The sequence below is a fragment of the Leguminivora glycinivorella genome, chromosome 11 (assembly GCF_023078275.1).
Source record: "Leguminivora glycinivorella isolate SPB_JAAS2020 chromosome 11, LegGlyc_1.1, whole genome shotgun sequence".
Lineage (NCBI taxonomy): Eukaryota > Metazoa > Arthropoda > Insecta > Lepidoptera > Tortricidae > Leguminivora > Leguminivora glycinivorella.
In genome coordinates, this window is record NC_062981.1 from 21011675 (window position 1) to 21034575 (window position 22901).

Genomic DNA, 22901 nt, shown 5'->3' on the forward strand with positions numbered 1-22901 from the left:
TATTGTATTCATTTTTATTAAAATAGTTATTCCATTATAATGTATTTTTACAGAGTCTAAGTCAGTCAGATTTAAAAAAAAAATATTGGGGACATCTTACACAGATCAACTTAGCCCCAAAATAAGCAAAGCTTGTACTATGGGGTGCTGAGCGACGATATACATTAACCAATTATTTTAAATTAATGAACAAAGAGCGCAAAAGAAATATCATAAAATAAAATAATACGAAAACCCAAACTGAGCTTATCATTATATGTTGACTAGCTTTTACCCGCGGCTTCGCCCGCGTAATAAAAGTATTCTTATTGAAACGTTTACAAAAAATAAGATTTTCATTTGGATCCGTAGGTTTCTTTGTAGGTACATCTGTCCGCGATTATTTCGATTAAGGTAAAGCGGGGCAATTCTCGACTGCCATTGTAACTGATCTATTTGTTGTACGCGGTCAGCCAAGAAAGTGGTTTACCACTTTTCGACTCTTGATCGAAAAGTGGTAAACCACTTTTTTGGCCAACTGTACCTTACACATATTACTATTGTTTTAAAAGAAATTCTTGCAATGATTGTAGAATTGTTACACAGCGACCACAGCGTAAGTAGTAGGTACGAATATGTATGTATTTTACCTATATGAATATTTATAGTGGGGAAACTTCATACAACCCACATAGCCAGTATCTCGACGCTATGGTCGGTAGGGTAAAAAGTACTTTCTTGCATTATCGCTTACAATTTTTTCCATTTTGCTTATACTTATTGCAAACGTAAACATATAAAAGGCAAGCAAACAACGATCTTCTTACAGCACATTGAATTTAATAGTTATTACAGATTCAGGATACTCGCCGATGCCTACTTACTAATCCCTTCCCACTGAGCCACCTGCATTTTACACTGCCTAGATATCGATTGCCGACCGATTATTCCGACCCCAATCCCTATTCTTATCCCTGTCCCTATCTCTATCCTTGTCCCCGTCTCCGTCCCCGTCCCTGTCCCTGTCCCGTCCCTGTCCCTGTCCCCGTCCCCGTCCCTGTCCCCTATCCCTATCCCTATCCCTATCCCTATCCCTATCCCTATCCCTATCCCTATCCCTAACCCTAACCCTAACCCGTTCCTGTCCCTTTACCTGTCAAATTATCATGCTAGGAGGTGAACTTTGAAAAATCCTTTCTTAGTGGTCCTCTAAGGAACTTCCGTGTCAATTTGAAATCTCTTGAACCAGAAGTAAAGATAAAAACTAAACCTATACTTATGGCTATTTTGGATATTTTAACCCCATTGCACAACAACAGGGGAGAAAATTTCTTTTCCACCTCATTAGATTTTAAAATCGTTGTATTTATCGTGATCAGCGGCCCGATAAACCATAAAAACGATACCCATATTGTGTTTTTGACTTTACCCCCTTTGCACCCCTTTAGGGGTCAAATTTTCAAAAAACCTGAAACATGTGTTTAGTCATATGTCTTTAGGAATCCTCCTGTGAAGTTTCGAATAAAATAGTCAAACTAATCTTGTTTCCCCATACAAACTTTGAACCCCCATTTCACCTTTTTAAGAGGAGAATTTTGAAAAATCCTTTCTTAGTGCTCCTCTACGCCATATAAGGAACCTATGTGCTAAATTTGAAATCTCTAGGACCAGCGGTTTCGGCTGTGTGTTGATATGTCAATCAGTCAGTCAATATCTTCTTTTATATATTTAAACCCCATTGCACCACAACAGGGGAGAAGGTATTTCACTTCCGCCTCGTTAGATTTTAAAAACGTTGTGTTTAATCGTGATCAGCGACCCGATAAACCATTAAAGCGATATCCATATTGATTTTTTGACTTTATCACCCCCTTTTCACCCTTTTAGGGGTTAAATTTTCAAAAAACCTGAAACACGTATTCAGTCATATGTCTTAAGGAATCTTCCTGTGAAGTTTCGAATAAAATAGTCAAACTAATCTTGTTTCCCCATACAAACTTTGAACCCCCATTTGACCCCCTTAGGAGGTAAATTTTGGAAAATCCTTTCTTAGTGCTCCTCTACACTATATAAGGAACCTACGTGCCAAATTTGAAATCTCTAGGACCAGCGGTTTCGGCTGTGTGTTGATATGTCAGTCAGTCAGTCAATATCTTCTTTTATATATTCTTTTGATATTTAAACCCCATTGCACCACAACAGGGTAGAAGGTATTTCACTTCCGCCTCGTTAGATTTTAAAAACGTTGTATTTAATCGTGATCAGCGACCCGATAAACCATTAAAGCGATATCCATATTGATTTTTTGACTTTATCACCCCCTTTTCACCCTTTTAGGGGTTAAATTTTCAAAAAACCTGAAACACGTATTCAGTCATATGTCTTAAGGAATCTTTCTGTGAAGTTTCGAATAAAATAGTCAAACTAATCTTGTTTCCCCATACAAACTTTGAACCCCCATTTGACCCCCTTAGGAGGTAAATTTTGGAAAATCCTTTCTTAGTGCTCCTCTACACTATATAAGGAACCTACGTGCCAAATTTTAAATCTCTAGGACCAGCGGTTTCGGCTGTGCGTTGATATGTCAGTCAGTCAGTCAGTCAGTCAGTCAGTCAGTCAGTCAGTCAGTCAGCTTCTTCTTTTATATATTTAGATTGTTAATAATTAAGGTAATTCCCCGCGGGGGCAGCTTGTGGCGAGCTGACGGTGAGTGGCGACACCGCGGACCCATATTCCAGAGGGCACTTCCATCTAGCCCTCGCCTCTGAGCTTGCCTTAACCGGCTGGCCAGAGTGGATTCGCAAGAGCGAGACCTATGCTCCAGGTTGGAAGTGTAAAATGTCATAACGACGGCGGCCTGCTGAACGGATCACCGGGATCTGGCTACCGCAGTCTCACCTCTCGACAACCTTTCAGCCACTCTTCAAGTGTTGCTCTGTTGTCGCACCGTGCGTGCGGCCATTTTGCAGAGCCCACTCAATGAGTTGGCGAGTCACCGCAGGCGTCTTTTACAATCCTGAGACTAGTTGTCATGGCAGGTGTCCGATAGTCTCCCCCCATAGACCATTATCCAGTCCATTCAACTTGCACAACAAAAGTGCTGCACTGAATTAGTCTTTACACCATGTGTGGGGACCATCTCCGGATGTATCATATTGTGTGCTCGGGGATGATATTCGCCACGTGTATCCCTTGCCTTTAGATTAAAGGGCCTCTGTGCTGTTGGCTTAGGCCCCACACATGCCTCCCAAAAGTCCGGGATCTCATGGTTTCGAGACATGGTAAGACATACAAATAATAATAACATAAGGTAATAATATATTAAACACATTTTATTTTTAAAAAACAAAATGTTTTTTTTTAATAATATTAATCTACGAAATATTAAGACTCATTGTTGAATCTTTTTAAATAATTGATTTTAGTGCTCTTGACCTAGGATATTGTGATTATAACTTTTATTTTAATGTACTATTTCAACTAATTTATTGATGGTAATGAAATGTAAATTTTAATGTACTAGTAGTATATTTGCATGCCTTTTGTCAATAGACATTTTCTATTTATAAAACTGGCCTAATATTTATTTATTTAATTTTAATTTACCAAAGTAACTTACCTTTTAAGAACAACTCCGACGTGGTTGTGCCCTGAAGAGATATCTTATTTTGACGACACTTTGAAAGATACAACTGAAATTATACTAAACGTGTCTCTCTCTGTTGACCAGTGGACCCAAGCTTCCCTGCCTGTGCGTCATGGTGGCCTGGGGTTAAGGCGCGCTGGGGACGTAGGCCTACCAGCCTTCCTAGCTTCAGCACATGGAGTCGCTGATCTTGTTTCTAGAATATTACATTCTCATAGAGACAGTGTCACGATCCCCTTCGTTAGGGATGCGCTGGCAATATGGTCTGACCGATTCCCCACTGCGTCCTTGCCCGAGGTTCCACAAGTGCAGAGAGCTTGGGATGATGCTGGTGCCAGAATCACACTTTCCCGTCTTTTTAGCGCCGCTTCAGGTGTAGACTTGGCAAGACTCCGGTCGGTGTCTAAGGTAGAAGCGGGAGCTTGGTTGCAAGCTTTGCCTTCTCCTCATCTGGGAACTCTCCTCGACAGTGACTCAATGCGTGTGGCTGTGGCTTTCCGCCTGGGCTGTGATGTTTGTATACCTCACAAATGCATCTGCGGCTCCACGGTGGAAGCTAACGGCCATCACGCTTTGAGTTGCCGTCGCTGTGCAGGAAGATTTCCTAGACACCACGCGCTCAACGACATCGTCCGGAGGGCCCTGGTATCGGCAAACATCCCTTGCGTACTAGAACCACCGGGCCTCTGCCGCACTGATGGAAAACGTCCTGACGGCTTAACCCTGGTGCCTTGGCAGAAAGGTAAGTGCCTGCTGTGGGACGCCACGTGCGTCAGCACTTTCGCCGCCTCACACCTAAGCCGGACGGTACAGGCAGCCGGCGCTGCTGCAGAATCTGCAGCTCTGCTAAAAAGAGCTAAATATTCTGCGCTTGAGGCGAAATATTATTTCGTTCCCCTCGCCTTTGAGACAACGGGGTGTTGGGGGTCAGAGGCCATAGCGTTCATACGGGAGTTGGGTCTTAAGCTGAGGGAAAGGACCTCCGATGCTCGTGCGGGCTCGTACCTGGTGCAAAGGTTGTCCATTGCCATCCAACGCGGCAATGCGGCAAGTTTAATGGGCACCTTTGCACCCGGTACAGCTCGCGGAGGTCTTTTTTATTAGTTTATAATTATATTTTAATTTAGTTTTATTTAAATTTTTAAGGTACTTTAGTTTTAATTTTTATATTTTAATTGTTTAAGATTGTACATACTAGTCACTTTTTATTTATTGAATAAATTTATGTTTATTTTAATTTTACTGTAGGTATAAGATATAATTTTGCATGCCATTTGTGGCTAAACATGTATTGCTAATTTGCTACTCAATAATAATAATGTATTACCACCTGATGTGTACCATGTTTAACGCAATAAGTTTAGTAATTCATTCGTTCCTTACTTCATTCATTCATTCGTTTTAGGTTAAAATTCTCCACGTCGTATATGAATACCAGCCGCCTCAGATTACTAGATGGATAAGAGTGCCATCTGGCGATCTTTTCCATCTTCATTTGCCACAATTGACAGATTGACGGATCGCAACACTATGTCGCACAAAAGGGATTGATTGGATGTCTGAGTCATGTTTTGGCAAGTGTCACGCTTTCGAAAAAATGCTGTTTCTAAGTGAAACTAAAAACGAAACTAGGCGTTTTTTTTTTAATAAAAACGAGTTATTTACGTGACTGGTGGATAATGCCTAATTATGTATAGGTAGGTATACGTACGTACGTACGTACGTACGTACGTACAATCACGCCTGTATCCCATAAAGGGGTAGGCAGAACACATGAAACTACTATAGCTTCAGTGCCACTCTTGGCAAATAAGGGGTTGAAAAAAAACGAAACTATAGGTAGGTATAGTCTTAACTTAATTCGTTTCTTAGTGAAACTAAAAACAAAAAATGAAAAATATCCGTTTTTAGGTTTCCGTAGTTAACTAGGAACCCTTATAGTTTCGCCATGTCTGTCTGTCCGTCCGTCCGTCCGTCCGTCCGTCCGCGGATAATCTCAGTAACCGTTAGCACTAGAAAGCTGAAATTTGGTACCAACATGTATATCAATCACGCCGACAAAGTGCAAAAATAAAAAATGGAAAAAAATGTTTTATTAGGGTACCCCCCCTACATGTAAAGTGGGGGCTGTTATTTTTTTTAATTCCAACCCCAACGTGTGATATATTGTTGGATAGGTATTTAAAAATGAATAAGGGTTTACTAAGATCGTTTTTTGATAATATTAATATTTTCGGAAATAATCGCTTCTAAAGGAAAAAAAAGTGCGTCCCCCCCCCTCTAACTTTTGAACCATATGTTTAAAAAATATGAAAAAAATCACAAAGGTAGAACTTTATAAAGACTTTCTAGGAAAATTATTTTGAACTTGATAGGTTCAGTAGTTTTTGAGAAAAATACAGAAAACTACGGAACCCTACACTGAGCGTGGCCCGACACGCTCTTGGCCGGTTTTTTTTTTTAATAAACCGAACGCTGGCAGGTTGACTGATCGCAACACTGTTGGCACACATCAGGGGGACAACTGAGAGTGATTGGGTATCCTCCGAGTCACGCCTGGCGAATAATGTTTTATGATACATCGGGATTTGGACAATAAAAATAATTGAAGTCTAATCTGAAGTATGTTTGTTTTCCATCTTTCCAGTTTCGATTTTATTTGATGATGATGTCGCATACTATCAATTATCATATAAAATAGTACATTTCGATACAAGTGCGAAAAAAAGGAAGTTCGAAACGAGTGGCGATAAATTAAAACACGACCAAAGGGAGTGTTTTAAATCGACACGAGTTACGAATTTCCTTTTCGCACATGTATCGAACGACGTTTTTCAGTACAGATGGACCTCCGAAGTTTCGACCTGACATATAATGAACCACTTCTCGCACTAGTGCGTAAAAAAAACACCATCTGCACTGAAAATAAATATAAAACAAATGATATTTGAAATTTTGGAAACTTTCAACATAACTTACCTAGTTAAAAAAAAAGAATCAAAGAAAATCCTATCTAAAATCACACGTCCTAGAGAAAAGTGTAAAAAAGCTCAATTCGTTTTTTTTTTTTTCAAACCACCTAAAGAAAACAGTTTACATTATTTGTTATGGAAAATCGGTTTTTGTATCAGTAACAATATGCAACCATAATTTACATAATGATTGTTGATATACTGACTTCGTTACGCTATTAAATAAATAATAATTATCTGGGCGACCGGTTCTATTTTATTATATCACGTTTTTAGATAAAAAAAAACTCTTATATAAAAAAAGAAGTTTATTTCTGGCCGGGATTCGAAACCCCACGTGCGATCTGTCTGCGAACATTAGACCGACCTCGTACGACTGAGCTATGTGGAACCGCCGCGCGGGCGGCGAAATAAACGACCATATTTTACATTTACTAACGGGAAAGAAAAATACACGAAAATTCAAAAAATCACGTTTTCCGGGTTCTAAAAGGCTACGCTAGATCGATTTTTCACCCCCAAAAACCCCCACATAACAAATTTCAGCGAAATCGTTAGAGCGGTTTCCGAGATCGTCGTTATATAAATATACAAGAATTGCTCGTTTAAAGATATAAGATAAGATATAGACATAGAAGTAATCATTATTAATAATAGGAGAAGGGATTTATTTATTTATTTATTTAATCAAAAAGTAACACAGCATTACAGTTTACACTAAGGCACTGTGAAACTACAAAATACAAAACAAGACATAAACGATAAATAATACAAATTAAACATTAGATTTGGGCGACGACGCAACAGATATCAGTACGTAATCTCTCTCGAAAAAAATACGTAAAACCATCCATTTCCAAATAAATGTGTTGCGAGTGACTAGATCCATTAAATATGTAAAAGGCACTCGAGATACTTAGTCGCGATATGAATTATACATCCAGCGGCCATTGATACAAATTCGGGATTTCACGCACAGGCTTTGCCTTTGATGTAATGTAATAGTTATTTGTTATACAAGGGTGCAACGTTGTATTTTAACGCCGAGTGTGGAATTGAAAAACGAGCAAGCGAAAGGATCCTATAGTTGAAAATAGAATCCTGAACTTAGCGAGTTTTTCAACACACGAGAAGTAAAATACATTTGCACCCGTGTGTAACACAAAACTTTTCCCCTCACTATAGCGAGGAAAGTACAACGCAAAAAACGCGTTCATCACTGCTTACTCTAAGCTAAAATTACTCTAAGCGACTTAAAAAAATTATTAACTTAACCCTAAAGTCACAAAATAATCATTTAATTACTGTTGCTGAAAACAAATCCAAAGCTACCTGGAAAATAATTAATCATTCAAAACTCAATCAGCCAAAGCAATATATTTCACAGATAGCAATGAATAATAATGTTATAATGAATCCTCAACAAATTGCCCAAGAATTTAACAATAATTTCATTGACCAAATTCAACCAATTAGTACAGTAAGTAATGACATGATTAGTTCTAATAACAATTTGACATTTAATGTACTGAATTCTTTATTTATGCAGCCGTGTACTCCCAACGACATTAACAATATAATAGGATCTCTTAAAAATACGAACAGCACTGGCTCTGATGGCATTAGTACGATTATAATAAAAAAAGTTAAACCAATGTATCACGTGTGGTAAATTTCCGGACAAATTAAAGTTGACCATTGTAAAACCTCTTCATAAAGAAGGTAGCAAAGAAAACATTAATAATTATAGACCAATAGCTCTAATTCCTGTATTTTCAAAAATTATAGAAAAATTTATATATAGCAGCGTATCAAATTACTTTGAATGCAATAACTTATTTGCTAATGAACAAAAAGGTTTCCGAAAGAATATGTCGATCAATATGGCTATTTATGACTTAGTTCAAACCGTCTTAAAGAATTTGGATAAAAAGCCCCCAGTCGCAGCGTTGTATATGGACATGTCGAAAGCGTTCGATTATGTTGACCATCAAATACTTTTGGACAAACTTCATCGCTACGGAATACACGGCAATGTACATTCTTTAATAAAATCTTATTTAAGCGGTAGGAAACAATTTACTCAAATCAATCAACTATGTCCAAAGTCGAAGATGGAAGTAACATAATATGTATCGAATATAAGAGAAGTTCGTTATGGGGTGCCGCAGGGAAGCGTTCTAGGGCCCCTGTTGTTTCTGATTTATATAAATGATATGCCCAATGCTACAGACCATTCAATGGTTTTTGCTGATGACAGCACCATTATATTTTCTGATAGTGTTTTGAACTCTTATGAGGTTGACCCATTGATGTCAAACTTTGTCAACTTTGTGTAAAATTATAGATTGGCTAACAAGTAATAACTTGAGAATTAATTAGGACAAAACGAAACTTATGACATTTAAACAAAAAACTAATTATTTACCTAATTTAACTGTAGCTTATAAGGGGCAAAATGTTGATGAGACGGACGTGACTAAATTTCTAGGATTGTATGTAGATGATAAGTTGACATGGAAAGACCAAATTGACTCTATATGTAAGAAATTAAACCAATATTCCTATGCACTGTATAATTTAAGAAAAAGAGTGAAAATGCCAGCAGTGCTCACTGCTTACCATGCCTTTGTGACATCGACCCTAAGGTACGGAATAATATTTTGGGGTAACTCTACAGACCGAGAATTAGCTTTTCTGGCTCAAAAAAAGTGTGTTAGATCCCTGTGTGGCATTAGTTTTGAAGAATCGTGCAAGCCTTACTTTCAAAATCTTAAGATCCTAACACTTCCTAGTTTATATATTTATGAAATGTGTATTTTTGTCAAATGTAACTCTCATTTATTCTTAAGCTTTAAAAGTATACGACTACAAGGAAAAATATTGTATTCAGCTGTACCCAAGACAATGCTATTCCAAAAAAATTTGTAGTCGGAATGGCCCCAAGAATATTCAACAAAATACCACAAAATATTCAATTACTATCACTTAACAAGTTTAAAAATGCCTTAAAATTGTTGTTAGCTCAAAAGAGTTACTACTCTATAAAAGAATTCTTAGATGATAAAGACTTGTGAATATTTAGAATATAATTATGTAGATAATTATTAATTTATAGTTTGACATGCATGCTCTCAAATTTGTATGCCGTAAGGCGCCACATAGTGAAACTGAACTGAAATGTAATGTAACAACTTATGTATACCTATGTTGGACAAATAAATGATTCTGTATTCTGTATTCTGTATGCTTCCAGTAGTTTCACATCTTCATCACTAGATCAACCCACTTATAAAGCAGAAAGTTTGTCTATATTCAAGGTCAAATTACTTTATCCACTAGTGGATAAAATGCGTTTTTACCCGCTGGTATTAAAGGACAAAACACGTGTTTCCGGGCTAGTGAGGGGAAAAATATAAATTATGATTCGCTTCTTATCGGCGTATAATAATAGGGATTAAGCCAATATTCTGCCGTCGCATGGTATCACTATCATGCGAAACCATTTTCCCGCGGATTCGCTCGCGTTAAATTCCCCTTTGGGACGGTTTTTAACCCCCGACGCAAAAACGGAGGGGTGTTATAAGTTTGACGTGTCTGTCTGTCTGTCTGTCTGTCTGTCTGTCTGTCTGTCTGTCTGTCTGTCTGTTTGTCTGTGTGTGTGTCTGTCTGTGGCACCGTAGCTCCCGAACGCATGAACCGATTTAGATTTAGTTTTTTTTTGTCTGAAAGCTGAGTTAGTCGGGAGTGTTCTTAGCCATGTTTCATGAAAATCGGTCAACTATGTCGCAGTCGGGGGTTTTTTCAAAATTTTAATTTTGTGGTTAGGTTATCTACGGTTCCCCTTGTTTTGGCATAATTTTACAATCAAGAATTCTTCTCGGCATAATCTATATTGGCATAATTCAACTTTCGCATAATCTGTTATGGTATTGTATAGTTTTACGCATAATTTGTCTAGGCATATTTTTGTTTGTCCGAATATATTTCATGCATAAAGGTCATTCGCCGAATGGTTTTTATGCATAAATTATTTCTGCATAACATGGTTTAGTCGAAATTTACCACGTAGAATTTTTATCATAGGTAATACTATATTAATGATACAGTTCTTACCTAACTTAAGGAGGGAGCCGGGGATTTATTTGATTGGTGAATTTTGAAGATTGCTGTCAGGAAGACCTGACGCCTCAGTGTCGCCGCCTGGCGAAAAAGACGATTCAAAATACCCCTATTGCCGTGACCCATATAAATTTTAAGAAAAGTTTATGCCAATAATATACTCCCTCCATATAGTGATCAACATACTGGTAAATGCATACTCTCAGAGGTAATGATAAACACGAGAAGTGACGTGATCAATCACTCTTAACGACGCGCTACATAGATTCCACGCAAATATTGGCGGCCATCTTATATTTCAGAGCTAGCAAAAAAGATTTAATGATAGGGACGTCATTCAAAACTTTATTACATACCCATATCTCCTACCACTTTATTAACTTCTAGTTTTTACCCAATTATTATATTTATTGTGTAAATTTTTCCCATGTGGTGATGAGTCAAGATTGTCAAGAATTTCATCACTCTCTTTCCTTCCGTGGGTGTCATAGAAGTTGGTTGTGGGATAATATTTTCACATATAAATGTGATCGGGTCGCCACTTTCCCGAATGAAGGTTAAGAGAGGCGAAGGCTGAGATACGCGCCATACTCGTGAACGGGTGCTGTTTGTGAAGACCGGTCTGTTTCAGCTAATATGGGGCTATACTATACTACTTATATCTACTTGTGACTTTAATTTTGAGTAAGAATACATTGAGACACTTTGTTCGGTCCTTGCTTGTTTATTTTCTTTCTGAGTCTTGGAGACCATATGCATCTCGAAGAAAAAAGATAGATTAAGTATATTTTATTATCTTTAGTTGTGATATCTAGAGTCTTTACAGCTCTAAAGTTATTTTAGTTGTTCTTAGTTTTTGTATCAGTTTGTATTTTTTTTTTCGTCATGTTTAATTTAGTGTTTATGTTAAAAATAACTTTTAAATTTTGTTGAATCCGTATTATTTATTTTAATGTTGACATATAAAAGTGCCACTGTGGCCTACTTACTGAATAAATGTTTTTGATTTTGATTTTTGACAACTCTGTCACAATTTCGTTTTCTTTCAACTCCTTGACTGCCAAGAGTGGCATTGAAACATACAGTTTCATGTGCTCTGCCTACCCGGTGTGAGAATACAGGCGTGAATTTATGAACATTTACTTAGAAATCACTTGTTAGAAATTGACAGCTACTAACTACCGCATAAACAGATGTCCATTTGAAGCGCAACTAGGTACTTAATTTTTATTTCTTACAAATATACAAAAAGCTTTATGGAAAACCAACCATGCCTTCTTTATTATTATGGCTACTCAGATAGTCTTGATGGTTCATGAATAAATGAAATACCACATTTTTTTACATAATTACTTGCCCTGAATTATGCATTTTCATTTACATGTTTTTATTTTATTTTATTATAATTTATTGAGAAGTTCAACAGCGTTTACAATAAAAACAGTACAATTAGATATGTACTTATAGGTATAGCCAATAACAGAACTCCCTAGAATTTATACAAAAATATATGTTACTTTGACTTCTAGTCACATTTTCAAGACAAGTATATAAAATGAGGAATTTAAGAGCACTCGGCGTCAAGACTGGTATTTGGTAAGAAATAAATTTTATGAGAAAAAAGTTTTTGCGTGACGAAAACGTAACTTTCTGTTATTTCTACGAGCAACACCAGGTTCTAAATGATTATCCCTATTATATTTTTCCTTAACCTAGTAAATTAGTGGCTACATTTGTAGGCCTCACTAATGAAGGAATTATCCATTGAAAGAAAACTTTTGCTCACGACTTTAGTTCGCTAATACGGATTAGCTAGATTCCTTTACTTCACTACGCTTTTCTATACATATCATCATCCTTGCGTTATCCCGGCATTTGCCACGGCTCATGAGAACCTGGGGTCCATTTTGACAACTAATCCCAAGATTTGGAGTAGGCACTAGTTTTTACGAAAGCGACTGCCATCTGACATTTCAACCCGAAGGGTAAAAGACCTTATTGGAATTAGTCAGGTGTCCTCACGACGTTTTCCTTCACCGAAAAGCGACTGGCAAATATCAAATGACTTTTCTACTTATCTGGGCAGATAAATGTTTAGAGACTTATATTATGTAAGGCTTTCATTTGTAAGAGTTCCTTAACACTTTCGAAACCGGGCTCTACGCGGCGCTACGACATTTTCGCTACATACGGGTTTCCCCATGTAATCGGCTACGCTTCTACGAGCGGTGTGCCCGACAGTCGGGTTCTTGGTAGCGAAAGTGTTAAATACTGCATTTGAACATTATGGGAAATTTTCGGACTGCTTAGCAAAAAATATTTTCTCATTAGGTTGATATCCAGGATCAATGACAATCAGGAAATGCCTTGTGAATGTAGGTATTCCTCTGAGCTGCCTTTTAAGAAGACCTTCTCCTTTGTTGGTAAACATCAAATCAATAAATAAGGTATACCCGGTAAGGGCATTTATTTTTGTAATTACCACATAAATTTGTTCCTGAGTCATGGATGTTTTCTATGTATAGAAGTATGTATTTATCTATTTAAGTATGTATATTGTCGCTTAGCATCCATAGTACAAGCTTCGCTTAGTTTGGGGCTAAGTTGATCTGTGTAAGGTGTCCCCAATATTATTTATTTATTTTTATATTCAGTACAAGAATATTTATGCCGAATTCTGGTAGAATTTTACTACTACCACCTACTACTTCTAAAGATCGTTTTAAAACATGTTCAACAGTTGAGGACCTGCAAGGACACCCCAGAATTCCCGTAAAAAGAATTTACCAAACATAAGGTCATAGTTGACGAAGCCTACCTTTACCAGCGATAGTAAAATCCAACACTCACCAGTCTCAATCTCAACATATAAATAAATAAATATTATAGGACAGTCTTACACAGATTGACTGAGTCCCATGGTAAGCTCAAGACGGCTTGTGTTGCGGGTACTCAGACAACGATATATAATATTAAACAAATACTTATATACATCGAAAACATCCATTACTCAGGAACAAAATTTAATATCTGTGCTCATCACACAAATAAATGCCCTTACCGGGATTCGAACCCGGGACCGCGGCGTAGCAGGCAGGGTCACTACGCGCTAGGCCAGACCGGTCGTCAATCATCATGATGTTTGTTATTTGACTTAACACTTGCCTGTAATAGTTGAGGACCTGCGCGAACACGCCAGGATGCCGGTCAAAGAAGTATTCATTGAGCACAGGGTCGTAGTTGGCAAGGGCCTCCGTCAGCCGCGACAAACGCGTGGCTGGGATCTTTTTTAATGTCGCTTTGTACGTCTCGTATCTGCAAAAAAAAAAACAATAAGTCAGTGTCTACTGTCTTTTTTTTATACTACGTCGGTAGCAAACAAGCATACGGTCCGCCTGATGGAAACCCATCATAAACGCCCCATTAGAAACTTGTACACACCCTTTTGCTGTGTTAGCCTAAGAACTCTTTGAAAATCCTAACAGTGTTTGGTATCTTCATTCAAAAGAGAATGTACGTGAGAACAAACGCAATCTTTTGTGATTAAGAGAAAATGTCAGAAAATTGCACGGCAGATTGTAAGGAACACTTTTTGGAAAAAAAAAAGATAAAACTATAATATGACTAGCTTTAACCAGCGGTTTTGCTCGCTTTAAATTTGAAATGTGCCATACAAACTTAAACCCCCCATTTTTGGAGAATGGGAGGTTAGAAATAGAGAAAAAGTAGCCTATGTCACTCTCTATCTTCTTCAAAAATCACGTCAATCCGTTGCTCCGTTTACCGTGAAAGATGGACAAACAAACAGACACACACATTTTCCCATTTATAATATTAGTATGGATATAAACAATGTTTTCTTTACACATCACGCGGTCATACGAGAAGATCAATGCATCATTAAAATTCGTATAGTTTTTGACGCATCTCACAATGACCCGTCATGCCTGAAAGATCTTCGAGAATCTTATGAGATATAATATGTGTCGCTTAACTTCAAACTCGGGTAAATCCATTCTGCTTTAAGGTTGATGATTATATATAAAAGTATAATTATATAAAACACTGATTCAAACTTTCACGATTTTTACACATATTTAAAATTGCAAACGGGACTTAATCGCGTATTTACTATGTTTTAAACACTAACCTCCGACGTTTCAAGAACGGCATTGTCCCCGTGGTCTCGGAGCAGACTGGCTGAAGTTGACATCAACATCTTCTAGCTGTACGAGTTTTTCGAACTACCCGCACTTGGTCCTGACTACCCACTTGAACAGTTTGTGCACTAGGGATGTCACCTTGTCGACACACAACACTCACGATATTCGGTTTTTCAACCTGCGATATTTGTTTCTTCTTGCCAACAATGCCGTCCTTGAAACGTCGGAGGTTAGTGTTTAAAACATAGTATAATTATATAATCTGAAAAAGAATTAACCTTAAAGCAAAATGTATTTACCCGAGTTTGAAGTTAAGCGACACATAATTATAATGATGTGCTCAGGACAAGTCAAAATAACACTCTTGTACAGATTTTTTATGAACTAATTATTTTCCAAAGTAAATGTGTCCCTCAGTTCAAAGTCGTTTAAAACAAATTAATACAAATAAATATAGTAAAAAATCAAAATAATAATAAAGATTTTTTCTGAAAATTTTATATCAATTGCACTTCCACGAAACTTTGCACCCATTTAATTACAGAGGGTGAATCCGTGATCCCCAGTAACTTATATACTCATAAAAGACTACTTAATTAAAATTTAATTTAGTGGCGAAATTGTTATAAGCCTAATAAATAGCGGTTAACACCTACTAACAATTAATATAAATTCTCTACGATCACCAACTCGGAAGGTTTCGCGGAAAGGGCAAAAATATTAGTTAACTTTTATTTAACTTTGGAACTTAATACAGAAACTGGAATAAAAATATTTTTATTACTAGCTTTTGCCCACGGCTTCACTCGCGTTAGAAAGAGACAAAAAGTAGCCTATATCACTCTCCATCCCTTCAACTATCTTTACTTAAAAAATCACATCGATTTGTCGCTCTGTTTTGCCGTGAAAGACGGACAAACAAACAGGCACACACTTTCCCATTTATAATATTAGTATAGGATGTATTATGAAATTTTGCCAAGTATGTATGTTAATTATAAGATGTAATGTTTTGAAAAGAAGTGGCCCGCCGAGTTTCTTGCCGGTCCCATAGTGGATACCCCCCTCCCCACTGAGTGGGGACTGAAATCTTCTCGAGGCTGAGGCGTAGGGTTAGAGCCGGCGTAGCTTTATTTGACGTTCATATGCGCATTGTAATATGCCTACTTGAAAAATAAATATTTCATTTTCATTTTTTTCATTTTCATTTTTTATGACGTTAAAATCTTTCCCGATCTGAACTCATTGTTACAATTATAACCAGCAATAATTAACACATCAAACATACCCACATGTGTAGTGGGTGGTTTGACATCCTGATGTCTACCCAAAACTTTTCTATTGATCTTACGTCGAGCAAATCTCTGTGTTTGACTTTTGCTGAGAATTCCCGTGACCACGGCCAGTGTAGGTGTAGGGTTGACAAAATTCAAGTAATTTTCTTATCTGTGGTTGTGCACGCAAAGGGGCTCAAGTTTTGCCAACCCAAGTAATTGCTACGTAGCACAGCTCAGTCTAACAGATTTGGTACCTAATTCAATAACGGTAACACACTGTGTTAGAGAAATTAATTGTAAGTGACCTAAAGAATTTTTCTTTAAAGTTAAGAGATATCAATAAAAACAGTTTTATAGACACTGGTTCCACCAAAAGCGATCCGAGTAACTGATGATCTATCGGCGATATAAACGAACAAAAAATTAAAAAATATATATATTTTTGTATTAATTACATAAACTATAAGCGATAATCTACATTTAGAACGTGAAAAAAGTTTATTTTTAAGACAGATTTTATGCGTAATTGTTGTCACAAAACTGACAGAGAGTTAACTTTTTTATAACATTTGACACTGATTCTGGGTCCGCATATTCTGAAAATTCCTTTAAAAAAAGAGAGGGCGATAGATTTATAGTTTATCGCGTCTATTTGGTTTCGGAAACTGGAGGTACCTACTTCAGATCACTTATTTTATAGGCCCTCAGCGACTCTTCTCATCACAGACTAGGTTCAAGACTGTTGTGTTGCAGCTATAAAATTATTGCGTAGGTGGCAACAAATGAAGGTTTACTTTATGGATCGTTAACACAATGTCGGTTAATTGGTTTCTGACCTACGGATGACCAGTAGGTAGTTCTGACCAAAAAGTTTTTCAGTATCTGGAGGTTCTTCTCTCTTTCACTGAGTGTCCAATTGAGCTATATGAACGTGCATTTGCAGAAAAAGTGTACCTTTAGGTGAATTTTGTGTCCGGTGAAAACAAGGTCAATTTAAAAATATATCAAGAGAGAAAAACATAACGTAATTCCGTCAGTGAACCAAAATAGACTCTTTCCATCCCCATTATATTTTTTAATTCCAATACGATTTTTACTTTTTTTAGATTTATTCCGTGAAGACAATACAAATTTGTACAAGATAATATCATTTTTTTTTTCAAACAAATGCAGTTTGTACGAAAGAACGTGATTTTTATTTTATCGTGTGAATTGCATAACGTTACTTTTTTGTAATGTAAAATTTTACATGAAGTCTCAAGGCGGCTAGAAAATAGTTATTTGTTTTACAAGGGGGCAAAGTTGTTGTTTAACCGCATGTGCCAATATTGATACCCGAGCAAGCGAAAGATTCCAATATTGAACCGCGAGCGTAGCGAGTGGTTCAAAAAGTGGAATCTTGAGCGTTGCGAGGGTTTCAAGGCACGAAGGTTAAACAAACTTTGCCGCCGAGTGAAACACAAAATTTTTCACCACACCAACACGAACAAAATATTGACTATAAAACATCAAACTAAATCAAATCTATCAATTTATTCAATATTTATGATTCAAAATCATCATTTATAGGTAAAATCTACCAGCCAGTTCAAGATACCCAGTTAAAATTTGTATGGAATTACTTTGCACTCTTGTGGATAAAATGCAATTTTGCTATCTGTTTTCGAATAGCAAAGTAAACCTTTACCAGTTGGTGTGGTGAAAAATAAATATTGCTATATTCGTTCTTTTCTGAGTTTAGTTGCGCATAGCGCACTGTTTACATAACGTTCATTTCATGTTTTAATTTAAAAGTTGTAAAACTAATCTTAACTAGCTATGTAATTATGCTTTTGGATTGAAGATAAGTAAACATAATAATATATGAATTACTTTCTAGTGCATAAACAGTATATTTCACAAGTTTTTCCATTAAATGTTCTCTTTGGTTCAACGTCTCATCTTTTGCTGTCCTAGTAAGTAGTACGCCTTATTTTTGTTATTATGCTTTATAAACATAGGTAGGTACATCTTATTTGCAAACACATGTGCTGAGATTTTTGGTAAAAAGTCTAAAATAATACATGACAATTTGGTCCGTCATGATATGACTGATAAGATTATGTTTCAAATGTCGTGAATATTGGTGAAAAATGAAAAAAAAAAACATGACCGCAACTTAGTGTCCTCACTCAATAAGGTCCAATTTATGATCCAGTTTCCAATATAAAGACTAATTTTCTTTGTAAAACCTGCTTTTGAGGGCCATTATAACTGAGTATAGTTGCCCTAAAAATTGGTTCTTTTGCTTTACGAGGACTATCATGTCAACCCACCTGATGCCACCAACGTTCAGAATGATCCGGTTCTCGCCATCCATGGCGGTTCACGCACACAAACACATAACAATCACAACACGATTCACAGCCTCACTACGTCACTAATGTGAACTTATTCCACTACGTCACTATTGTAACCAATAGGTAACTATTGTAACCTAGGTCACTTTTTTTCTGAGGCGGCTGGTATTTTGGTCAAGAAAGACTGACTTATTGGTTGCATGAAACATCTAGACTAAAGGCTTAATTTCATGAGCTGTAATTTTTGGTAAGTTTAAATGTGACGGATTAAAAACTATTTAGTGACATAAATACAATGTATACCCCAATATAATGTATTTATATGTGACATTGACCAAATTTTAGTCTCTCAAACATTGTTTAGTAAAAAAATTGTTAACACTATACAATACAATACATATAAGTTTATATGTAAGGTTTTTATCTAAGGCGAAAATTGTGGTGTAGGCGAGAGGCTGGCAACCTGTCACTACAATGCCACAGTTTTCGTTTTCTTTTAACCCCTTATTTGCCAAGAGTGGCCCTGAAGCTTTAGTAGTTTCATGTGCTCTGCTTACCCCTTTATGGGATACAGGCGTGATTGTATGTATGTATGTATCTAAGAGCCTTTGATTATTGTTATTGAAATAAGAGGATCTATCTTTAGATTAGTGCACAGCCATTGGCGATTGTGTATCATATGTAGCGACGTAGAGTCTACGGCGTAGACAATAAACACTAAACAAAATGATTATTTACAAATTATTTGTTAACCCCAGACACTTTTATAAAAAACGGACACTTAAGTGTTCTTTACACTACATACTCGTAGTTATAAAAAAAAAATGCTAAAATGTCAATTTTCTGTGAACACAACTAGTGCAACGCTACGGAAACATTTCAATTTAAGATAAAACTGAATATATAACCCACTTCTCCCATTTCTATCTCTAAACATGTGTACAAAACAAGACACCAGAGTATACAGTCATTTGTGTTAATTTATTATAAATATTTTGCTAGGATGTCAAACTTGCATGGCCACAACCAGTGCAACCCAACTGAAACATTGTATTTAAGATAAAATTATATCACAGTACTCCTGTTTCTACCCCTAAATGTGTGTACAAAACGCCACAGTAACGCCTTCCAAATTAGTAATTACTAGATTTTCTACTAAGAAAAAAACAATATATTTATACCAAGCACCTCAGTAAACCTACACGTTACTCGCGAATTCGTAAGTTCGCGTACGCGTCGCGACGCGACCGCCGGCTTGGGCGGGCGGTGTGGCACTGCCAGTGCCACCCCCCACCTGGGTGCAGTGCGGTCTGCGCTTGGCTTGACATGTCTGGCTGGAGGCTGGACTAACAAAATCTGTTGGTCAGTAGGTAACTTCATGTACAAGGTTTTCTGCTTCTTTAGAGTGCGTTTTAATCCCCGACGCAAAAACGACGGGGTGTTATAAGTTTCACGTGTCTGTCTGTGTGTCTGTCTTTCTGTCTGTTTGTCTGTTTGTCCGTCTGTCTATGTGTGTATCTGTCTGTGGCACCGTAGCTGCCGAACGGATGTACAGATTTAGATTTAGTTTTTTTTGTCTGAAAGCTGAGTTATTCGGGAGTGTTCTTAGCCATGTTTCATGAAAATCGGTCTACTGTGTCGCGGTCGGGGGTTTTTCAAAATTTTAATGTCATAAGCCCCCAGTACGGAACTTTGATGCTCTATATCTTTGTATTTTTAACCCCAGACGCAAAAACGAAGAGGTGTTATAAGTTTGACGTGTCTGTCTGTTTGTCTGTCTGTCTGTGTGTGTGTCTGTCTGTGGCATCGTAGCTTCCGAACGGATGAACCGATTTAGATTTAGTTTTTTTGTCTGAAAGCTGACTTAGTCGGGAGTGTTCTTAGCCATGTTTCATGAAAATCGGTCTACTATGTCGCAGTCGGGGGGTTTATAAAAAAATTAATTTCATTAATTAGAAAAAGCGAAAAATATGAGTTCAGTAGGTATTTTTGGATGATCTAACTAACGGACTAAACAGAATTCCATATTTTATGTAGTCGTCAATTCGTCATCCCTAATGTTATTATTGTGAAATAGGCCACTGTAAGAAACATGGAATATAACAGTAAGATCACTCAAGTAACAAGTAAAGAGGAATTTTTCCAAATAGGTGTAGCTTAAGAATTTTTGAGCTTTGCTCAAAAGCGTGCATGGTTATTTGAGTTTGCTTTTTTTTTAAACTGAATTACATCTGGATTTGTTATAGATGTGGTGTCAGTTAAAAGTACCTCTGAGGCACAGTATAATAAAGAGTACTATCGTACAGTATGGCCACTCCCGCTCCCCGCTGAAAGTGCCGTCTACCCCCTCTCGGTTACCTCACAGTTACCGCCTGTCAAAAACGCGAACAGTCGACCTGTCATATCTCACTCACACAAGCATGGTACGCGTTCACCTAGACGAGCTTAGAATGTGTGCTAGGAACGCGCCTCTTTCATATATTTGATCGCCAGTGTCCGAGGTGTGTCTGAGGTTTACACTTTACACTTGGTTTGACAGGTCTGGCTTATATTTTTGCATAGAGGCTTATTCTAAAATATATAAACAAATAAAATCAATATTGGGGACACCTTACACAGATCAACTTAGCCCCAAACTAAGCAAAGCTTGTACTATGGGTGTTAAGCGACGATATACATACTTAAATAGATAAATACATATACATACTTATATATTCATATTCATATTTATTGATATTGCACATATACATTACTCGTCAGAAACAAACATTCATTAGACTAAGTAATACTTACTCTAAGAATTAACTTATAAAAATAAATGTGTTCTATATAATTTAAATACATTATCGCGCTAAATATTACATTTCAAGGAATTCATTGATACATAGAAAACATCCATGACTCAGGAACAAATATCTGTACTCATCACACAAATAAATGCCCTTACCGGTATTCGAACTCAGGACTGCCGCTCAGCAGGCAGGGCACGCTTGTATGAGATATGAAAGGTCGACTGTTCACGTTTTTGACAGGCGGTAACTGTGAGGTAACCGAGAGGGGGTGGGCGGCACTGTACGATAGTACTCTTTATTATACTGTGTCACTGAGTAAGTTCACGTACAAGGTTTTCTGCTTCTTTAGAGATTAAAATTTCGAACGATTGAGATTGAGTTTTTTCTTTAATAAAGAACATATGGGCTGGGGCGGGCGTTGTTGCACTGCCATTAATTTATCGCCACTCGTTTCGAACTTTTTTTTAAGCACTGGATGTAGGTAATTTGATCAAATAGTGTAACTGCCCTGCCAAATTTAGGTACAATAGGTATGACGTCGTAAAAAAGTTGTATAAAGGAAACCTGCAAAGAACGACAAAGAAATTAAACGCTGACGTCTAGTAACGTCAATCGTCATAAAGGGGTTGAACCACAGATGTAGGAAGGAAGGAGATCAGACACGCCGGGTGATTTGTATGGAATAGGTCAGCAGTTCTCGTAAAGTTTGTACAAAAATTAAGGAAAAAGTTAAAGCTGTTTTTATTATTCTTATTTTGTTACCAAGATTTTTTTGATGAATTGAGATTTTAGTAAGTTTTATTTCGTCATTAAGGTTCTCTAGTATCTTTATTTTCTTAATTATAACAATTATCCTACGAAATATATCTTACGAAAGTCGACTTATATTACTAAATGTTAGTAACAAAATAGGATCAATTAAAATTTGCTGACGTGGTTATGTACCAGTGGCGGAGCGTCGATACAGCTCGATTCCCAACGGGTTCCCTAAAATTCTCTAGTATCTGTAGAAGTCCATACAAAACAGATTCCAGAAACCCCTCCGGCTTTACCAACGAAAATTTTCGGGAACTGCTCAGGTACGGCTGTCGCAAGGTCTTTAACTCACACAGACTTGAAGAAGGGCATCATTTTCATTTGACGACCGATCTGGCCTAGCGTATAGTGACCCTGCCTGCTACGCCGCGGTCCCGGGTTCGAATCCCGGTAAGGGCATTTATTTGTAAGATGAGCGCAGATATTGCTCTTGTTAGTTTCAAAGTGAAACTCAAAAATTGGCTCATTGAGCGGCCGTTTTATAATTTCGAGGAATACTTAACTCGAAATATGAATGTATAATATGAAATCTAATTAATAATAGTATTTTATGCAACTGGTGGTTAAAAGAGGTCAAAAAAGGTGAGTGGCGTGGGTAACAATTTGAGGCGAAGCCGAAAATTGTTAATAAAGACGCCACGAGCATTTTTTGACTCAGTTAAACACCGTTGCATACAATACTTTTTCTACGACCAAGCACTAGGCTTATTTTGAAAGAAAATTATAAATCAACAAATACCTACTTTCAGTCATCTTAGTTATCTAGTGGACCGCCTACCATTTTGAATATGCAGT

At 37.1% G+C, this 22901-nt stretch overlaps 1 protein-coding gene across 1 annotated transcript in view; it reads right to left on the bottom strand.

The window, feature by feature from the left end:
* Window positions 1–18603, bottom strand: part of LOC125230862 (potassium voltage-gated channel protein Shaw-like) — a 465585-nt gene extending 446982 nt beyond the window's left edge. The window contains exons 1-2 of the mRNA XM_048136115.1: window positions 18475–18603; window positions 13885–14034 (exon numbers count right to left, since the gene is read on the bottom strand). Of these exons, the coding sequence (XP_047992072.1) occupies window positions 13885–14034; window positions 18475–18518 (194 nt within the window). The 5' untranslated portion in view covers window positions 18519–18603. The remainder of the gene's footprint in view (window positions 1–13884; window positions 14035–18474) is intronic.
* Between the last annotated feature and the right edge of the window lie 4298 nt (window positions 18604–22901).